Raw genomic sequence first — 18,728 nt, 5'->3', positions numbered from 1 at the left:
TATAGCTTGGTGCTTTTATTATCGACTTAGGGATCTAAACATCAGCAATTGTGACTTCAACCTCTACACCAGGTTCAATGCTGATGGATGTAATTTGCTTCACAACTTCTGATGGACTGTGAAGATCAATCAATCGCTTGTGGATCCTCATCTGATATCGATCCCAAGTCTTGGAACCTTCACCACACGGTGTTTTACGACAAGTAATGCGAAGAACCTTGGTGGGCATGCGAACTGGTCCCTTGACACGCAGTTGCTTGTCTTTTGCCCCTTTGATAAGGTCACTGCATACCTTAAAAGTGCAATAGAAATTAAAAACACAATGAAGCATATGTGGTTTTCAGTTTGGTACATCTTCTTTATCTTACACAAATGTATATCACAATGCACTGTGATGCACATAACATGCAGGGGTTTGAACATTGATACTTTACCAGGCCTAGAAAAACCTAAAATATGATTAAATAGCGCTCTCGCGAAAATAATTATACATATTTTAGCATTTATCGGTAAGCTACATGGCTTCATGCATTTACTAACCTTCTCCAAGCTCTGGACGTTGCGAGAAGTCAGCGTTATCCGGATTTTATGGATCTGTACTTCTTGCTCGCCCTGTGGGACCTTTCCGGCGTCTTTGTAAGCACTCATGTTAAATAAATTTTGTGTTTGGCCGACGTAATCTTGACCTCAAGAACAGCGGTGAGCCTTTGGTCAAAACAATTTCGAAAAGAACGAAACAGCAAGAGAGTATGGAAACGTGCCCACGTGCGCTGTTGAGTCGGTAGTCCTAAATTTATTTGTCCCCGTTTTATTAAAAAAAGAACACTGTAAAACACTTTAAAAGTACTTAAAAGTTATCTGAAAAGTAAGAAATAAAAAAAAAGTCTAAATAATGAAACAACTCTTTAACTTTTTAAAGTATTTTTAATTTTTCCGCCTTTACATTTATTCATATACTAGCTCTATTTTCGTCACGTTTTTAGTGTCTCCTACATGGTCTAGTGGTTAGGATTCCTGGCTTTCACCCAGGCGGCCCGGGTTCGATTCCCGGTGTAGGAACCCTTTTAGTTTTGCTTTTCGTACAGATCATTTTAATCTTATACCATTTTATGTTTTAAATCTGTACTTGTAAAAACAATATTCAAAATAAATAAAATTTTGATTTTATTTCTATACAAAGTTTTATTTTTTAACAAGTAAACTGTGACGTTGGTTTACATTTACAATAGGCTACATGCTAGCCAGAGTCCGCATTTGTTTTATAGGTTTTGTATTTATATATTATTCCTTTTATACAAACGTCATGTGGCGCGGTTGGGACGTTGGCCACGTCACAACTACGCTGTAGGCTACGACGTCGATACGGGTCACATCATTGCCATGACCCTGCGTTCGGTGCGATTAGTGGTTATACATGTCACGTCGTTTGCCAGTGATGCTATACGCTAGATATTTCGATCACTATATCAGCTACGCTCGGTTTTAGATCACTGGCAATGAGCTTTGTAGCAACCTGACGCAGTTTCCTGCCGGTCGATGCGGTGCGTAACATCCGGACGTTATTATATTGTGTGAAGATACGATAAGAGTATCGCGGTTCCAATTAACATAGTGACTTTCATTTTAATTGGAACATGCGGAGCTGTTGTTGTCTTCAATTCCTTGTGGTTGGACATTCAATTCAAAAAAATTGGTCTTCGTATTTAAAGGGACAAATAGGCTATTGGTTTATTTAAATTAAAGTTACTCATTAAGTGGTCTTTGTTTCAGGAGTTTCTCCTATTACTGTTTATTTCTTTGCCTTTAAATTGAGCAGAACCCATAATTTCAACATGGGATCTAAATAGTAGGGTGGGGGGTCTATTGGAGTCGTGACGATGTGGTTTTATAGTATTGTGAATGTTTTTTTTACTACCAAATGGGTCGAGAAAATAAGTTGAAAAGATGTCCTATCTTACCCCACTTTACTAGACATTCTATATGATTTATACCACTTAATTCTACGCATATCCTTTCGTATAGATCTATAAAATGTATTTTTGTCTTTGTCAAAATTTCATTACGTCCTTATTCATTATAGTTCAGCTCTCTTGTTACTCAAAATTAAACCTGTTTAGAACCGTTATACCTGGTAATCGCCCTTTGTTTTACTCTACCACTAATGAAACGATTTATTCAACTTAAAATCATTCGTAATACCATCGTTAAAATTTGCCACTATTAAAAATCTTTTTTCCACCGTGTTCGATTTAAATAACTCACTGAAGCGTGACATGCCGTGACGTCACAATAACAAGAGTAATCAGCTGGTCACAAGGGAGTGAAGGACAAACAAATACAGCGAGGCGAAGAGGATCTCGTTTTGCTGGATGACGATGCAAGGATTATTCGTAGCCGGTCTGTGTAAACGAACACAACGTTATATTTGTTGTTTAGGTTTAGTTATAAGCGTATTTTATGTGTTTAGCCAGAAAGGACCAGTTTTGCGCGAATAAATTCTCAGTTGCCATCAGTGTTATATTCAATATACTATTCTATATTTGCATGACGCAATCTGTTGTCAATTTCAGTCTATATCTGTAGCAATGTATTGCAGTCGCTTTGGTGTTAATCTGTTTATTATTAAATAATAGCATATCATTAGAAAACTATAAAACTAAAGTTACAACTAATTTAACTAACTAATGCTAGTAGTATTATATCCTATATAGTTATTTTTCAGGTTAATATGAGTAAAACAGAAAAACGATGGTCTTGCCCTTCATGTACGTACGATAATTACTCAGCTTCTTCTAAGTGTTCTGTTTGTTTGTTTCCAAGAGTCCCAGAGGTTATCCGTCCCCCTCCTCCAAATCAAGATGCAGGTTTACTCATTGAGAGCTTTTCTGACTTCTCTGACACAAAAGATAACGAACATCAGTTAATTATTTGTCCTTCTGATGCTTTACGAAAACCTGGGAAACATAAAAGCAACTCAACAGAGGATGTTAAAAAGGAAGAAACTGGAAGTTCTTCGGAATTAGCAAAATTTGTAGAGGAAGAATCATCCAAGAAGAGAAATGACATAAATGTCAATACAGATCTGGCAGAACAACCATGGTTCTGTGGAGCTTGCACATTCATAAACTCTCCTCAGCATACATTGTGTTCTAAATGCCGAACATCTAAAGATAGCACTTCCCCTAGTGGTGCTAGTGCAAAGGGAGCCACTGCTTCCAATTCTGAGGCAGCTACAGAAGACAACAATACTAAAAACCGCAAATGGACTTGCGCAGTCTGCACATATATAAACTGGTGCTCTTCGAAAATGTGCGTTATGTGTCAGAATCCTCAACCTTTGAGCAATGCCAGAATTGTAAGTGATATAGAAAATGTTTCTTTACACACTGAGGTACAAACCTTGTCATCCCAACCTTGCACCTCTTCCAACTATCTTCTTGAAACTACACAAGCAAGCACAACCTCATGCTCTGACTCTTTACCTGAAATTGAAGTCTCATCTGAAAAGGGAGACCAAGAAAAATATTCTCCGGAGAAGCTACCAATAAACAGTGACCACCTTTTAGAAAACATAAGGTCCAGGTCCTCCAGTTCGTCAAGTAGTAACTCACATTCACCACGAGAGGAACAACAAGCTCAAGCCACCCCAAAGTCCAGAAGTCGGAGACAAAGAAGACAAAATCAAGATAATCAGGTATATACCTGTTTTATTATATTTATATTCTTTTATTAAATAGCGGTTGCACTGTAATGGAATCACACATCCAATGCTTATTGAATATTCTCCCACTACTTCTTTTGCTAACCATTAACCTGTACTGTTCTGCCTTTTTTGGTCTCGTGTTTTTCATAATCTTCAGATTATTCACTAGTATAAATCTCACTGACAAAGATATAAGCTAGAAAAGTGTCTGGTATATTTTAGCAAAATATATAATATGACATAACTTTGAACCTAGCTGTTTTAATGTTTTTTACTAAACATTTAATTTGTATTTCACTTTCATAGTCTAATTGTAAATTTTATTGTGTACTTCTTATTCAGAGTGCAAACTATGTTTATCCTAAAATTTAACCTTAACCAACAGTCAAAGCTTATATACAGTAGCATTGTTTACAAGTTTCCTACAAAATCTTTTGTTAACAATAACAACCTGATAACATAAGAATATTTTAAACAGTGTTCTGTATAATGTACAGGATGGCATCGTAACCTTTTGTAAACAACTTGATAACAAATAATCAAATATTTAAGTGCAGTAGGGTATTATGTATTTACGTTGTAGTAACTTTAAAATACTATCTTAGGCTTGCTCATCGCGATCTATTACCAACAATGGTCAGCGTGGCACTGCTTGTGGTGGTAACTTATCACGCAGTATGTCATCAAGCCACTTGCCTTCATCACGACTTGAAATTCTTGACAACCGTTCAATGAAAACAAGATCGCGCAACCAAAACTGGCTGTTTCTAAAGGCATGCATCGGTAAGCGTAGTTTTCTTGGTAGCATAGCATTAACAGGAAATGCAATTAATGAGTTAATCACCCCATATAGTTCATAAAACTTCAAAGCTATAGTTGTTTCAATACTTATATATTCAAGTGCTGTTTAATAATAGTTTGTGTGTTACTGTTACCACATGGTACCCGGTGTTAAGTTAATTAATAATTTCCATCACTAAGCAACACTCTTCCTGTGTAAATGGTGAATTTGTGGTAGCATTGTATAGCATTACTTTACCTACATGCAGATTTTGTGTAATCAGCTTTATAATTGATTTTTTTAATACTCTTATTTCTAAACCAATACCAGATGTACAAACTGCATTTACAGTTTACACAACTTGTTCATTACCTTCTTTAAACCCTGGTAAAGTCAGGTAAATGTACATGGTTGCTCCACCTTTACTGTACAACACCAGTGGTTTATTAGGGCGCTATTAGTCCCCCCATAATCATAAAAATATCTTTCACAGGAGTGGTTGAAGAAAATGCAGAAGCAGTCGATGCTTACTTAGCAAATGGTGGAAATATTGCTCGTACATTGACTTTAGATGAAGTCAATTTACTCAACCGACCTTCTGCGTTTGATGTCGGTCACACACTAGTACACCTTGCCATTAGGTTTCAAAGACACGGGATTCTAGCTCTCCTTCTTAACCCAGAGGCAAGTTCATTTTAAGCTGAGCCAAAATCAATACCTTAACTTATAATGACCACATGGTTAAAAGTAAGAGGCTTAATTCACCGCTCATTTAACTGATATGCTAAATTTTATTATCCGGTCTAAAATTAGATTGCACCAAGGGGGTTTAAACGCAATCCAGCCCATCTTAGCCCACAAATCGCTGATCTTATTCGACGTGAGATTATGGCAAGCCTACGAACTCGGAAAGGAGATTTTCATTGCAGATTTCTCTCAGAATTCACCACTTTTCAGCTCCCTATAGGTAAGCATAATGTAAACAAAATTTGGAAATATTGACTGCTTGCACTTAAGTGTTATGTTAAGCCTTTTAGCAATGCTTTAAAATTGACTTAAACATTGGATTTACTAAAAAATTTAATAAGAAAAAAAATGATATCATAAAGAAAAAATATGATTTACTGGAAAAAAAAAGGTTATAAAAGTTATGTGTGAACTGGAATCAATTTTGTAGAAATTATATATTATATTATACTGCTTTAATTGTTGTACTTATCGTATCACACTGTCTGTAATTTCCTACATTTGTCCTAGAAATATGTGATTTACCTCCAACTATACAAAAACTTCTGTTTAATGAACTGCTGGATCAAAATGTTCAGAAAGGTAGGTTCATGTACAATGTCTATGTAAGTTTATTTAATAGAAATACAGTGTTACGTGGGCGTACATGACAAACAATACAAGAGATGTGGGCATCAGGCATGTCACCTGGGTATATTCAAATCCGGTGAACCCGATACCTTAAGTTTTAATACATTGAGTTTTGGTACTTTATAGAACACTATATGGGATACGAGGAACCTATTCACCCTACACTTTATGGAAATGGAAATAGTATATCTATATGACTGACTATTGTTAAAAATTCTATTATTTAATGAAAAACACCATATATATATATTTAAATTCTTAGTTTATGTAAATATATCAGTATTGATGTAGGCCTGATTATACGGGAGATTTAATACAAAAGCTTAATTATGTTTTTGGGATTTTTTGATACAGTATGTGTGCATTACCATATAGAGGCTTTAAAATGTTACTAATTTTCTTGTAGAACTGGAAGAGGAATGTGCTATTAACTGGTCCCCTTCCCTCATGCACACTGGCGACTGCAACAGCCGGCTCTATGCACTCTGGAATCGCTCGGCAGGCGACTGTTTGCTTGACTCTGTGCTACAAGCAACATGGGGGGTGTTCGACCGCGACAATGTCTTACGTTCTGCAATGTCTGAGAGTTTGCAGGATTGCGCAACAAGGTATGACAGTTAAATGAAAAAGTTTTATTACATGACACAATGGTGAACTGTGATTACATTTTAACTTATTGCTTGTATTATGTTTTCAATATTTTATATGTATTGTAAGAATTTGTAATTACAACTTTTCAATATTATATATATTTCTCGAACTAAAAAGCCTTTACCACATTTCAACATATTGCTCCTTTTTAAACACTCTGCATTAACTTGTTTCATAAAAAAATCCAGTTGAATGAAGAAAATATACGCCCCAACACTCCAGGCAACAGTCTGTAATACTTAAACAACAGTTTGTGTTTAACAGTCTATCTTATTATTTAAGACTTTAGGTGATTGAAAGGGACTTCTCTGAAATATGTTTGTAATGGCTGTAATAATAGTGTCTAGTTGAATGGTGTTCTCGTGTTATGTCCCCTGCTTATTGCCTCCTTTGCTTAGGTTTATATATTTTCTGTTATATTAATGTACTTAAGTTTTTTTGTACTGGGTACACAGGATTTATGTATGTTCCTGATGTATGCTAGTTCACAAGGTGCAAATATGTAGATGGGTAAACAAGGTGTATGTGCGTTCTCTCATGTACATGTGCAGATGTCTCTACTGTCTAATGGCATTAAAGCATGTGGCACGCTTCATTAATGTTAATTATGTTTGGAAGTGGCTTTATTTAACGGCAAAATCTATTAGCAGCGAAATCCCTTTCGACAAATAAGGCTAAGTGCTGATTAGCGAGCGTATTGATTAATGAGTAAACATTACTCCATATAGCAAGATAGCAAGCCACAAAATATATATTTAAAATCAAACACATACTACAGTATGCCCACTTGGTTCTGTACAAAATTATATGAAATATTACAATTAACAACCTTGGTGTGCGTTTAAAGTACTCTGTCAAAAATTGTTGCACATCATAGCTAACATTAGGTACACTGTATGAGTAATTATACATCACCGTCTGTGGTCACATAAGATTCATCATAAACAGGCTGGCTGTGGCCAATAATGACAAATTGATTAAAACAAAATGCCAGAATGTATAATTTATATATATATATCGGTTTTATGTGTTCTTTTTTTGTAACTTTTAAACTCTTTGTTTTTAGTTTTACACACTGCGGGGTAAATAGTTTTTAATTACAATTTTCCTTTAACATAATGTAGCTTGTTACGCGTGATATTTATTTATATATAGGTTATATAATAATAAAATGTCCAAAAATTGTATTTTTTTAGTTTTTTTCGTCGTTGGCGGGAATGGGAGCAATATCAAGCACAACTACTCGGGTTCACTTTCACAGAGCGACAGTGCCTACAGGACTGGGCTTTTATCAACTCACTCGCACAGCAGGTATGTGTGGTGGGTGTAAGACCTTTATATGTGTGGTTGTTATAATAAAACTGTGATTTAGCACGAAAACGTACACTGAAATAAATATGACAGTAAGTTACAAAAATGTCGCCTCAGAATATGTTTTTGAGAATGCGTGCATGTTTGCATAGATTTTAAAAAATGTACACGGTTTATTGTTGAATATTGGTATGGTTGGTAAAGCCACAGTAAAATAGAAGTGGCTTATAATTAGTATTAAATAAATAGTAAGTTTATTGGGGAATGTCAAGGGCATGGTAAAATCACACATGAAGATATAAAGTCTTGGTAGAATGGTAGTAACAATTCTACATGCATGCGAGTTGGGCATTGTGTAAATTCACCATGAATAATTTACTTGAGACATGTTTGGTTCACCTGGTAAAATTGTATGGCTGTTGTGATTTTAGTGGAAATATCATTTTCATTGTGACGTACTTTACTAAAACCAAATATGTAATTAATATTAAGTGGTGTATGGATGTTAGAATACTAGTTCTCAGTTCCCAGCATATTGTTGGTCATGCCTCATTGTTTCTGTTGCAGATCAAATTTCTAAAATCACATATTTATTTTAACTTTTTCAAATTTTTAAATTAGTGATACTTTAAGCCTATTGACATTATATAGTTAGAACTAAAAAAATAGGCTTTAACTGGATCACCAGTTTTGGTTTTAACTTTTAATGTTAAGCTTTTATTACTTTAAGTTTAATGCATACTTCTTAAAGGGGTGTTTTATCAGTCAAATTACATCGAGCAGTTTAGCAGTTTGTCATATAATAAGTTTTTTTGTTTGCATAAATAAAAAACATACCGATTTTTTTTCAAATTACATGACTGCTGTGAAATTGTTACAAAAAATAAAATATTGTTAAAATATCCCAATTGCAGTGTAAACTCTCTCAGATGTTTATAATGCATATGTAATATTACAGTGTACTCTTATTACAAAATGGCTGGTTTAATCTGCATTGATTTGCAACTGTCATCAATAATTTGAATTGATGTATAAATATATTTCTGAGGTCGACTTGTCAAACTGTTGATCACCTTTAGTTCCCTTGACACCGTGTAATATGCACAGTGAGAATGAATAAACGTCATTAGTGCTTATGTTGCTTTAGAAATATAGGCAACCCATAATATTACTGCCTATATCTTTGGTTAAAATACAGACTACTTTGTTGGAATTTTTTGCCAGACACTTAAAGATGCATTAAATAATTATATGGTTTGGTTTTGTTTTATGACGTACAGAATATACCCTGTGTTTGTTCTGCAAATCTGGTGATTAGAACTTAAACTACTGTAATTATGGTTCTTCAATTACAGTGTACATAATAATGATATATTGTGGTTGTCTGTTTCAAACAGCTACAACAATGACACTGTAGTGATGCTTCCTGCTATTAATGGCTGTGTAAACAAATAATGACGACGATCACCAAATAATAACCGAAAACCCATTATTTCATGATAAAACCTATTGATATTCATTTAATTTATCAAAGGTTTTAAACATATTTAGACAAATATTTTTATAGCTTTTTTTACCCAAGAGACAGAGTGATATTATAGCTATGTTATACTGTTTGTGTAATTTTCATGCTCACTTTGTTACCTGTTTATTACCACAATTAAAAATGGCACCATTGTTTTTTCTTCCTAGCCTGGTGCTGCATTAGAACATTGTCATATCTTTGTACTTGCTCATATTCTAAGACGTCCCATAATCGTGTATGGAATTAAATACCTGAAGAGCTACAGAGGGGACACACTGGGTTTCGCAAAATTTCAAGGTAAACTTTAAAATTCCTTTTTCATATCTGAAATGCGCTCAGTCGTAAACATCCCTCTGTCTTGTTTTCAATATCTGACTCTAAATAGCAAATTCCTCATTTTAAATAGGCTATTCATATAAGTGATTTGGAATTCCAACTACATAAAGTAAACTTAAATGACCACTTTTAATGTGTTGGTCAAGGAAATGGCAACAATATTAGTAATGTTTTCCCCAAAACCCCAAAAAATATTCCCCAAAAAATATAGCCTACATCAGTATTCAGTACCACTACTAAATAACAAATTTAAGTCAAAATCAAGTGTTTTGTATAAAAGTTAAACAATTGATATTCAGCATTTGGATTATTTCCTATTTTTGCTACTGTAACCCAAGAGACAAATACCAACAATTATTATTGTTATTATTATAGTGTATTAAAACGTAAGCGATTTTAGCCTTTGTCGAAATAGACAGCAGCAGCTGGAAAAGAATCGTTTTACCTTACACAATTTTGTAATTGTTTTCCAGGTGTTTATCTTCCCTTTTTATGGGATCAGGTGTTCTGTTACACAAGCCCAATAGCACTTGGATACACACGTGGCCATTTTACAGCTCTTGTTACAATGGAAAATGATAGCAAGGTATGGAACTAAAGCCTTGGTTTACTGACCAAAATACCATGGTGGTATTACAAAAAAAATGCCATGGTATTATTATAAATTTTGCAACAAACATTGTTGCATACAGTTTATGTTATATTGAACTTCAGAATAGATACTCAAGGTGTTTCACTCATATTTAACAATGTGTGTATCAAAATAGGTCTAGGAGTGTATTATTACAGACAGGATTCCTACTTTAACAGACCAATAAACTTTAAACAAACAATTGTAAATTTCCAGTTCCAGTTTTTATTCATTCCCAGCCAAAAATATTATATTCTATCAAATTAAAATTGTTGTTCACAGTCAGAAATCTCACCAATGTTGGGTAAAATACCCAATTACTACATGATTGCTATTATTAGTTCAATCTTCTCCTTAAAAGCTGCTGTTATGAATTACTGTGAAAACATTTCAACAGATCAAAGTGGAATGATTTTATTTAAATATTATTTTCAATGTACATATTATTTATCCGTCAAAATAAAATGAACTTAAGAAATATTTGGTAGTAAACAAAGAACGAATTATAAAACTGTATCCTCACAACTCCTAAAGACCGTTGGTAATTGCTGAACAGAATACTTGGAAATTATGTGCTAAAGGTCACTGACCATAATATTTATTTTTTGTCATCCAGGACATTTGTGCTGGAGCCCAACATAGAAATCAAACATACAACACAATCAAGCACCTCCCACTGGTAGATAGTGATGGGAAGGTTTTGCCGATCCACTTCACTCTGAGGGGGCAGGTAAATACTACTTCATTATTAGAAAAAGCCATTTTGGTAAAATGTTATTAGAAATTGCTCTTACAGTAAAATGATAATTTTACTGCACCAATGTTTAAGGTAAGGTGTTATGGTGTCTGTTGTGGCAGACCATGTAACTGGTATGTAGGCCAGTGTTGACTAATTACCTAAAAGGATTTTAACAATATGAAGTAAAACTAGTTATCCGTCTATATTTTCAACATTAAATGCCTCTATCTTAACATCAAGAGTTAAATCTCTGAAAATTTTTTGTCTGTAAGGGTGACGTCCTGCATCGTGGCAAATATTCAGGCTAGAGTTTGCGTATTACTCCAACATTGCAAATTACTAAACTTATAATTCAAACCAGGGTGTAAGTGAAGATCAAAGGAAAGAAATCTTAAAAGAATGGCTTGATTGTCATGTGACAGATGAGGGTTGGTTGGTTGCTAGGCAACGACTCGGAAAGCGACCTCCATCGGTGACGAGATTGTTGGATGAATGGCTTGACCATTACCGACACATGTCTTTTCGAAGATTGGGAGAAGAAGGGCATTCGGATGCGGAAGATTAGAAGCCATGTTTTATGGGAGTTTCAAAATTCAAGAGTTTGGGTTTCCGTATTTTTTACTGAATAGTCAAGTTTTTGTCAGTGCTGGTTTATGTTTTGTGTTCCACTTTGTGCTTTCAATAAGTTTCTATTGTCCTGTATTGGTTACATGAGTAATTATGTGTGATTGGGTTGTCTGACTGTTCTGACACTCATTCTACTGCTGTGTCCTCTCAAATAATAATGCATTGTGCCAAAAACAGTTTTTGGCAGAAATGCATATAACGTGCGCATGCAAAAAATGGGCAAATGCGGAATTATTAAAAAAATATTTAGGACAATTTCTGTCACAATCTTAACTCATACTAACCACACAGTTAAAACAATAAGAACTTTATATTATAAAAATGAAATGGTTTAAAATTGCATTGGTTTGTGCTAATGCTGTGGATTGTTATTCGTTCACTGTGATGTCTTGTAGCTGCCACTAATATTTATATAACCATAAAAATACCGAGATTTGGTTACAATTGCCTAAGAGCAGATTTCTACCGAAATGACAATTTTTACCTGTCTAAGGCAAACAGACAACTTCCTATGGAAACATTTTATTGTACAGTTGTCTGATTTAATTGTTTTTTCTATTTGAATAATCTTGCATCTTGAAAAAGACACCGAGGCTGAGATTTCTTGTCTGTGCAAATCACTGTTACATTGGAGACTTTGCTCATAATACATTGTTCTGTATATTCCATTTGTTGTTCTGATATAAAATAGCAGACATTTTGACGCAGAGTAGCCAGAAACATACTTTTAATTATAATGTTCTGTTTGTTCTCATTTGTCGATCCAATATGAAATAACAGACATTTTAACACAGAGAGATCACAGCAGACATTTTGGCTCAGTTAATATAGAATACTATTTGTATATTTTTATTAGTTTATCTAATATACAATAGCAGACATTTTGACGCAGAATAGTAGTATAAGTAGCAGGGATTTTGACTCAGTTAATATAGAATTGCATACATTTTAGACATATTTCTTTGTAAACTACAGCGTCATTTCTAAATTTCCTTAAAGTTAGTCGTTGCGGATGCCGGCGCGCGTCTTACATTCCCCGTTAATTGCAATTTACATTCCTTGGTTTTCTTGTGTTTCGTCTGGCCATGCGCTCGTCTTTTTAGTTCATTTCAGTGTTAGCTGTGTAGCGGTAGGTTCTTATTCTTTGGTTGTTAGTCGTTTTAAGTTCTTATCTAACCGTTTTATTTTCTATTTGAATAAGCCTCATAGCGTGCCAACTGTGTGGCTTCAGTATTTAAAAAACTCTTGCTGCAACAAATATTCCGTTCGTGTGTTGGATTTTCGTGCTGCTGCGGTGCCATAATTTATGTTCGCCCTACAGCTGCTTTCTAGAGTGCGTGCACGGGAATAAATGTTTTGGCGTGTTATTTTAATTTGAGGCTTTGGCTGGATGTAACTGCTTGTCGGTTACATCTTTATTATAAAATTTTGTATATTTTTTTGTATATTCTAATTTGTTGATCTTATATAGAATAGCAGACATCTTCACTCAAAGTGGAATATAGAACAACAGACATTTTGACACAGAGTAGCCAGAGACATAATTCTTTATTATAGTGTGCAAAAACCACTACTGGTGTATTGCACCCATCACGCGATTAATAAAACAACACCATAACTGAAAACAGATCAACATGACTGGGTATATTTCTTAACATTAACAGGTTTGTATGCATTGAACTGTCCCATTAGAAATACTTCCAAATCATTGTACAGTTTCTCGGTATATTTCTTACACTTAAAATTTGTACTTGCGGAACTATTTTATCCGAAATGATCTAAAATAATTCTAAAATATAAAACAAGGGAAAAATTCATGACGCTTGTGAGAGTGTTAAAGTTTTTTCAGGTTTTAGATTAACAAGTGTGTTACTGGCTTGGGCGAGTTCAGATATTGAGATTCGGCCTCTCTGCTGGACAAACTTGGCCACTGATTTTAATTCCTCCATAGATATATAAATAAATTTCCCCCTGTCGTCAATTACACCTGAGAAAAAGGTTAGAAATGAATGAATGTAACTTATTTATCCAGTCTTTATAACAAGATGTTCTGTTTCAGCAACTTTGTTTACGTCTATGAGTTCCACATGTGTAGCTTTGTGAGTAATATATTTTTGGAGCTAACGGGACAACCCTGACCTAAATCTTAGGAACCATGGCAGGCTAAACTGCGGGACCTCACCCACATTTTTGATGTTTTCGTTTAAACTTGGGTAGCCCATAAGAAGCATATTCTAAATGCTACCACTCAACAATCTTTTACTAATGTGTCTTGTAAGTTGCAATGTATATGGCCCATGTTATAAAAATGTTCAAATTAACAACTAACCTGTTATTATTTCATCCTTAAGCATATCTTGAACTCTGTCTATTGCTTGTTGGGTTCGAAGACCAAAATGTGATGCCAGGTCTTCAAGTAAAACTACCTTCGTGTCCTGTGACATAGCACCAGTAAGCTTTGTGCATTAACTATTGGAGAATATGCCATGCCAAAACCGGATAGTAATCAATGAAGAACATGAATGCAGAGAATAAATAAATGAAACTTGCTTTATCCTCGCGAGGCCAGAAAACCACAGGCATTATAAAAAAAGTATACTGTTTAATACACCTTGTGTCCGCTTACGAGTTACCATGTATGTTACTTTGTGGACTTGAGGTTAACTATTTTTTTGAAAATTTTTTTATGTATGACTGACAATTTGGACATCCCATTAGGGACCACTGCTTTGGAGCAATTGCCATTAAGTGTCTTGTCCAATGACACATACGCCCACAATGATAGCAGCGGCATGTAATATGATAGCAAGCCATGTCATAGCGGGATAGCCTAAATTCAACCACAATGTTTGCCATATCAATGCAGTGTTACCCAAGGCATGAATTCCAAAAAGTAGTTACTATCAACTTGGTCAAACAGTGGATAAATGTAGTCAAAAAGTTTCCAAAACAAATTACAAAACCAAAAACACCCACTTTAATATATTGCACAAATTCTTGCAGCATGTTTTGACTTTGTTCCTCTGATGTAACATCTGCTTGCCCTTCATCCTCCACAGAGAACATTTCCTTCAACTTTAAATACTCCTCGTGCTCTTTCCTCTCTTTCTCTTCTTGTATCTTTCTCTCCTCTTCTGCCTGAGAGAAAGAATCAATTTAAAAACAAACATTCTGGTAAAGATAGAAGAAAATCAAAAATATTCACTGAACTACACAGGCTGAGAGACATAAGTTATTATATGCAAACAAAATTGCACACATTTGAATATTGCAGTATAATACAATTAACTTATAACATACCTTAAAAGGCCTAGGGTATTATTACTGTTACAACATACATGTTTTTATACCTTTTTCTCTTCTTCTGCTTTTTTAAGTTCTTCAAGTTTCCTCAGTTTTTCATCTTTTTCCGCTTGCTCTTTCCTCCTCTCCAGTCTCTCCATCTCCATAGCTTGTCGCATCTGTCTTCTCTCTTCTTTCTCCTGCAACTTCTTCATCTTTTTTGCTCCAATTTTTCCCTCACTTGGAGCAGGAAGAGCTACCTCTGGCTCGGATCCACTTTCATCAAATTGTTCTTCTTGTTCATGCCTGCAAGAAAACCCGGTGAATAATACAGTTGGCATACTACATGGACGAGGTCCAACTATGGGGCATTGGACTTGATTTAGGACAGAGTTTACCATTACTCAAACGTTTGCATTATGTCTGTACACTAGAACAACGAATTAATAACAGCATAATAACCACTTCAAACCTCATTCCTTCAAACCCATTTTACCAATTTATTTGGAAACATTCATGCACAACACTTGAACACAATCTAGATACCTCTCCACTTCTTGTTGGCCCCTTCTTACATCTCTTCTTCTTCTACGAACTCCCCCAACTGTCTCCGCTCTTTCCACAGGAGCTCTACCTTCAGCTAAAACACACATAGAGAGTTAAAACTTACAATTATCATTTATATGTAGAGGTCGATTTTACATCCTTAAACTCCATGGAGCAAATGACGGCACTGATATAGTTATGGACACAGGCCCCTCCCCCTGTTATAGTGTTGGTTCAATTAAATTGAGTTTCTTTGGTAATTTTAAATTTAAGCTTTAGAATATTTAGATGATATAATAACAACGCTAGCATAACTGTACCAGCGTTCAGCGTATAATATTATCTAAAACCTCAGTGAATTTGAAATAACAAAAAAATCCACCGCTTTTACACGTCGTCCTATAGTATACACATGCATTACGATTACACAAACATACGCGAATTACTACCTGGTGTAGCCCTTGGCTTGTTACGTTCGCCTCTCGTAACAAACCACAGAACGATTGCCACAACAGTAGCAGCAATTACATATACAACTGGATTCATTTTACTCTTATAAATACAGCGTTTTACAGAGACAAGAGATTAATTAAATATACCCACTACAACAAAAACACCTACGCAAAACCTATAGTACCAACAGATTTCTTTGCGTAAACTAATTTCAGCCACACGTAAACAAACGTTTATATACACTTTATACGATTTCTATTACTTACTCTTTACCGTAGGCGTAGGATTTCAATATTTTAACGTTTTGGTCTGATTCTATTGTTGTTGCAAAACTTTTGACAGTCAAAAAAGGAAAGTTTTCATCGTATATCGAAGTTTAACTTTGTCTCACCTGCTTGCCTATTGCTCCTTGATGCTCGCTGTCTTGGTTCGTAATCTATGTACGCATCCAGACTTGGGTCTGGACGATTATAATCTATAAAATTTAACTGCAATTAGAATAGTATTAAAGCAAAGTATCACTCGGGAAGCGCACTTATATATACAGTAGGGTGGGGAAAGATGAAACACTATTTTATCTATTTTCTTGTCCCATTCATTAGTAAACAACAGACATTCAAAAAATGGTAAAACTGTATCCCCACGACTCCCATTGACCGTTGTTAATTGTTTAAAACACGATCTGGATATTTGGACATTATGTTCTAAAGGTGTCCCATCTTACCCCACACTAATACACCCCAGAAGACGTATATGGTTTACTTACCTCTCATTTTCCATAGAACAACAAGAATAACTGTCACTATGCATCCTGCGTATCCGAATAAAATATAGGTAAAGTAATTTTTCGACAACAGTGAGCCAAACGTTGATTTAAACGTTTCATCAAAATAGTTTGGCTCTTCGTCCATCTCGTATTTTGTTTGAAAAACTTTTGTCAGTTTCTTGATAACCTAAGCATACGGATCATTTGTCGAAAATCTAAAGCGGAATATATAAGCTACATGTTGTACTAAAGCTGTTCGCTTTTGCGTAACTGGAACCTATTACACCGAGCGCTAAAACAACTGTTTTCTTCGTGATAGATTACCTTATTCAAACACTTATAGATAACGGGGGCATATTCCATATGCGAAAAGCCTCTTGGCTAATACGTCATCGACAAAACTAGCTTTGTAAAGTTATAGTCCATTGTCTGGCAAACTTCCTATTGCAAAATTATTCACACAACAGCAGAGTAAACGCGCGTATAATATCCTGCTGCTGGGGCTTCTTCTGCCTAGTGTGCGAGCCTAAGCAATTTAGGAAAAGGAAGCAGCAGTTTCGAATTACTGCCGCTTCTACTAAATGGACTTGCTGTATATCGGCTTTAGTGTGATAACTGAAAAGAGAAAACACAGACTCGTGCAGCTTTAAATCTGACACCACGATTTTGGTGAATAATCTAGACTCGTTTAATACAAATTTCTTGCAATTAATTGGCAGCTCTCATTTTTGGATTTTAATGCACAGTTTATTTAATTAAACAACAATGACACATTAACCAGTACTTTATCGTCACGAGATTTAACTTACAGTTACGCTCCGCACAATCAAATCTGAAAGACACACTAACATATTATACAGCTTATAGCTATTTACAATAAATAACACGATGATTATTTTGTTTTCTCGGTTTCTTCAGTCTCGTTTGAGGTGCTTGTCTCTTCCGTGTCAGCATTAATTACTCTGAAAATTATAAAAACGACCGATTAATTTTAGATGCACTTGCGTATTGTTATAAAACTATCAGACGTACCCGTTTCGTTTTACAGTGGCTTCTGACCCCCCGTTGGCTGTTTGTTTGGTTTTGCCTGCAATACAATTAAGCGGTGAAAACTATACCTGCCAAAGAGACTAAGGTATTTTAACATAAACCATGGCCTATACTGAAGAAGGTATTCAGTTTGCCATGCATGAAAACAGCATCAAATTAAACTCACTTTTGATTGGCTTGTCCTTTGGCTTCCAAGTGTTAACCATTTGAGAAAACTTTGGAGTTGGCTTGTTGTATCCTGTACAACCAATATAACAAGTTAATTAACTGAGGTATTTCTTCCACGGCTCCATTTCACTTACCTTTAAGCTTCCAAGCTACAGCTGCTATTGCCCCGAATATGCAAAGTGCGTACCCAAACAGAAGGTAGCCGAAAATATTTTTGTTCAAAAGCTTTCCGAAAGTAAATTGAAAAGTGTTTTCATCATAGCGTGGTTCATTCATTTTTAGCACTTGTTTTATGCCTGTATTCTATGTCTGTAATAACACAGTTTACTTTTTTTAGCCTTCTGTAAAAAGCCACACTCGAAGGAACATTTTTTATGCCTGCTTTTAGTCCAACTCGTCCTGTGAACACTGAATGTATACTGACGTTTCTTATGTTAATGCTGTATAGAGCCTCCGGTCCATAAAAATTATAGTCAATTAAACCTACACGTTCTGTATACCACTGTGCGAATTAAAATATAATTACATAGCGGCGTCATCAGCTTACGATGGATAAAATCGCCCCTGTTAATTAATAGAACCGCAACTACGTCAGACTATTCTGCGCAATATAAATATTCTATGCACCGCTCGTTTAAAAGCCCCTCTTCCAACCAAGAATAGGAAACAGAAGGTTCTGGAGTTAGAAGCCGCATAAAGACAGATCACAACTCTTAAACACCAGGAAGTAATTCGCGCAAACTATACAGCTATACCCGGCCACCAGTAATACTCTAATAGTC

General features: G+C 35.1%; 4 protein-coding genes and 1 non-coding gene across 9 annotated transcripts; 2 read left to right on the top strand and 3 right to left on the bottom strand.

Annotated features, from left to right (window-relative positions):
* Nucleotides 1-849, bottom strand: LOC100184559 (40S ribosomal protein S20). Its single transcript, XM_002129827.5, has 2 exons — nt 541-849; nt 1-292 (listed from the first exon to the last, which is right to left on the bottom strand). Exons 1-2 carry the CDS (start codon nt 646-648, stop codon nt 35-37), a joined length of 366 nt encoding a protein of 121 aa, XP_002129863.1. The 5' UTR covers nt 649-849; the 3' UTR covers nt 1-34.
* A 138-nt stretch (nt 850-987) lies between these two features.
* Nucleotides 988-1,059, top strand: trnae-uuc. Its single transcript has one exon. It is a non-coding gene; the product is annotated as a tRNA-Glu (tRNA).
* A 1,267-nt stretch (nt 1,060-2,326) lies between these two features.
* On the top strand, nt 2,327-12,347 carry zf(rbz)-3 (Zn-finger (Ran-binding)-3). Of its 3 annotated transcripts, none has more exon segments than NM_001129859.1 (12): nt 2,327-3,357; nt 4,344-4,486; nt 4,978-5,168; nt 5,298-5,451; nt 5,742-5,813; nt 6,268-6,469; nt 7,709-7,823; nt 9,516-9,645; nt 10,158-10,270; nt 10,932-11,045; nt 11,416-11,832; nt 11,877-12,347. In NM_001129859.1, coding segments are annotated over 11 exon segments (2,067 nt in total). In that variant the 5' UTR covers nt 2,327-2,728; the 3' UTR covers nt 11,620-11,832; nt 11,877-12,347.
* An 863-nt stretch (nt 12,348-13,210) lies between these two features.
* Nucleotides 13,211-17,058, bottom strand: LOC100186953 (DDRGK domain-containing protein 1). Of its 3 annotated transcripts, none has more exons than XM_026835624.1 (7): nt 17,053-17,058; nt 15,959-16,061; nt 15,510-15,603; nt 15,032-15,269; nt 14,658-14,819; nt 14,011-14,116; nt 13,211-13,668 (listed from the first exon to the last, which is right to left on the bottom strand). In XM_026835624.1, the coding sequence occupies exons 2-7, from the start codon at nt 16,053-16,055 to the stop codon at nt 13,496-13,498; spliced, it is 870 nt and encodes a 289-aa protein (XP_026691425.1). In that variant the 5' UTR covers nt 16,056-16,061; nt 17,053-17,058; the 3' UTR covers nt 13,211-13,495. The 3 variants fall into 3 exon arrangements, with proteins under 3 accessions (XP_026691425.1, XP_026691424.1, XP_002129899.1); XM_026835623.1 differs by lacking the exons at nt 15,959-16,061; nt 17,053-17,058 and adding exons at nt 16,354-16,437; nt 16,729-16,943; XM_002129863.4 differs by lacking the exon at nt 17,053-17,058 and having other exon boundaries at nt 15,959-16,098.
* Nucleotides 17,059-17,450: 392 nt separating this feature from the next.
* LOC100178232 lies at nt 17,451-18,522 on the bottom strand. The gene is made up of 4 exons (XM_002129970.4): nt 18,081-18,522; nt 17,945-18,016; nt 17,761-17,815; nt 17,451-17,690 (listed from the first exon to the last, which is right to left on the bottom strand). Exons 1-4 carry the CDS (start codon nt 18,220-18,222, stop codon nt 17,621-17,623), a joined length of 339 nt encoding a protein of 112 aa, XP_002130006.1. The 5' UTR covers nt 18,223-18,522; the 3' UTR covers nt 17,451-17,620.
* Nucleotides 18,523-18,728: the final 206 nt, after the last annotated feature.

The sequence above is a fragment of the Ciona intestinalis genome, chromosome 8 (assembly GCF_000224145.3).
Source record: "Ciona intestinalis chromosome 8, KH, whole genome shotgun sequence".
Lineage (NCBI taxonomy): Eukaryota > Metazoa > Chordata > Ascidiacea > Phlebobranchia > Cionidae > Ciona > Ciona intestinalis.
The sequence above is the reverse complement of the archived record's forward strand: the minus strand, read 5'-3'. Positions and strand labels throughout refer to the sequence as shown.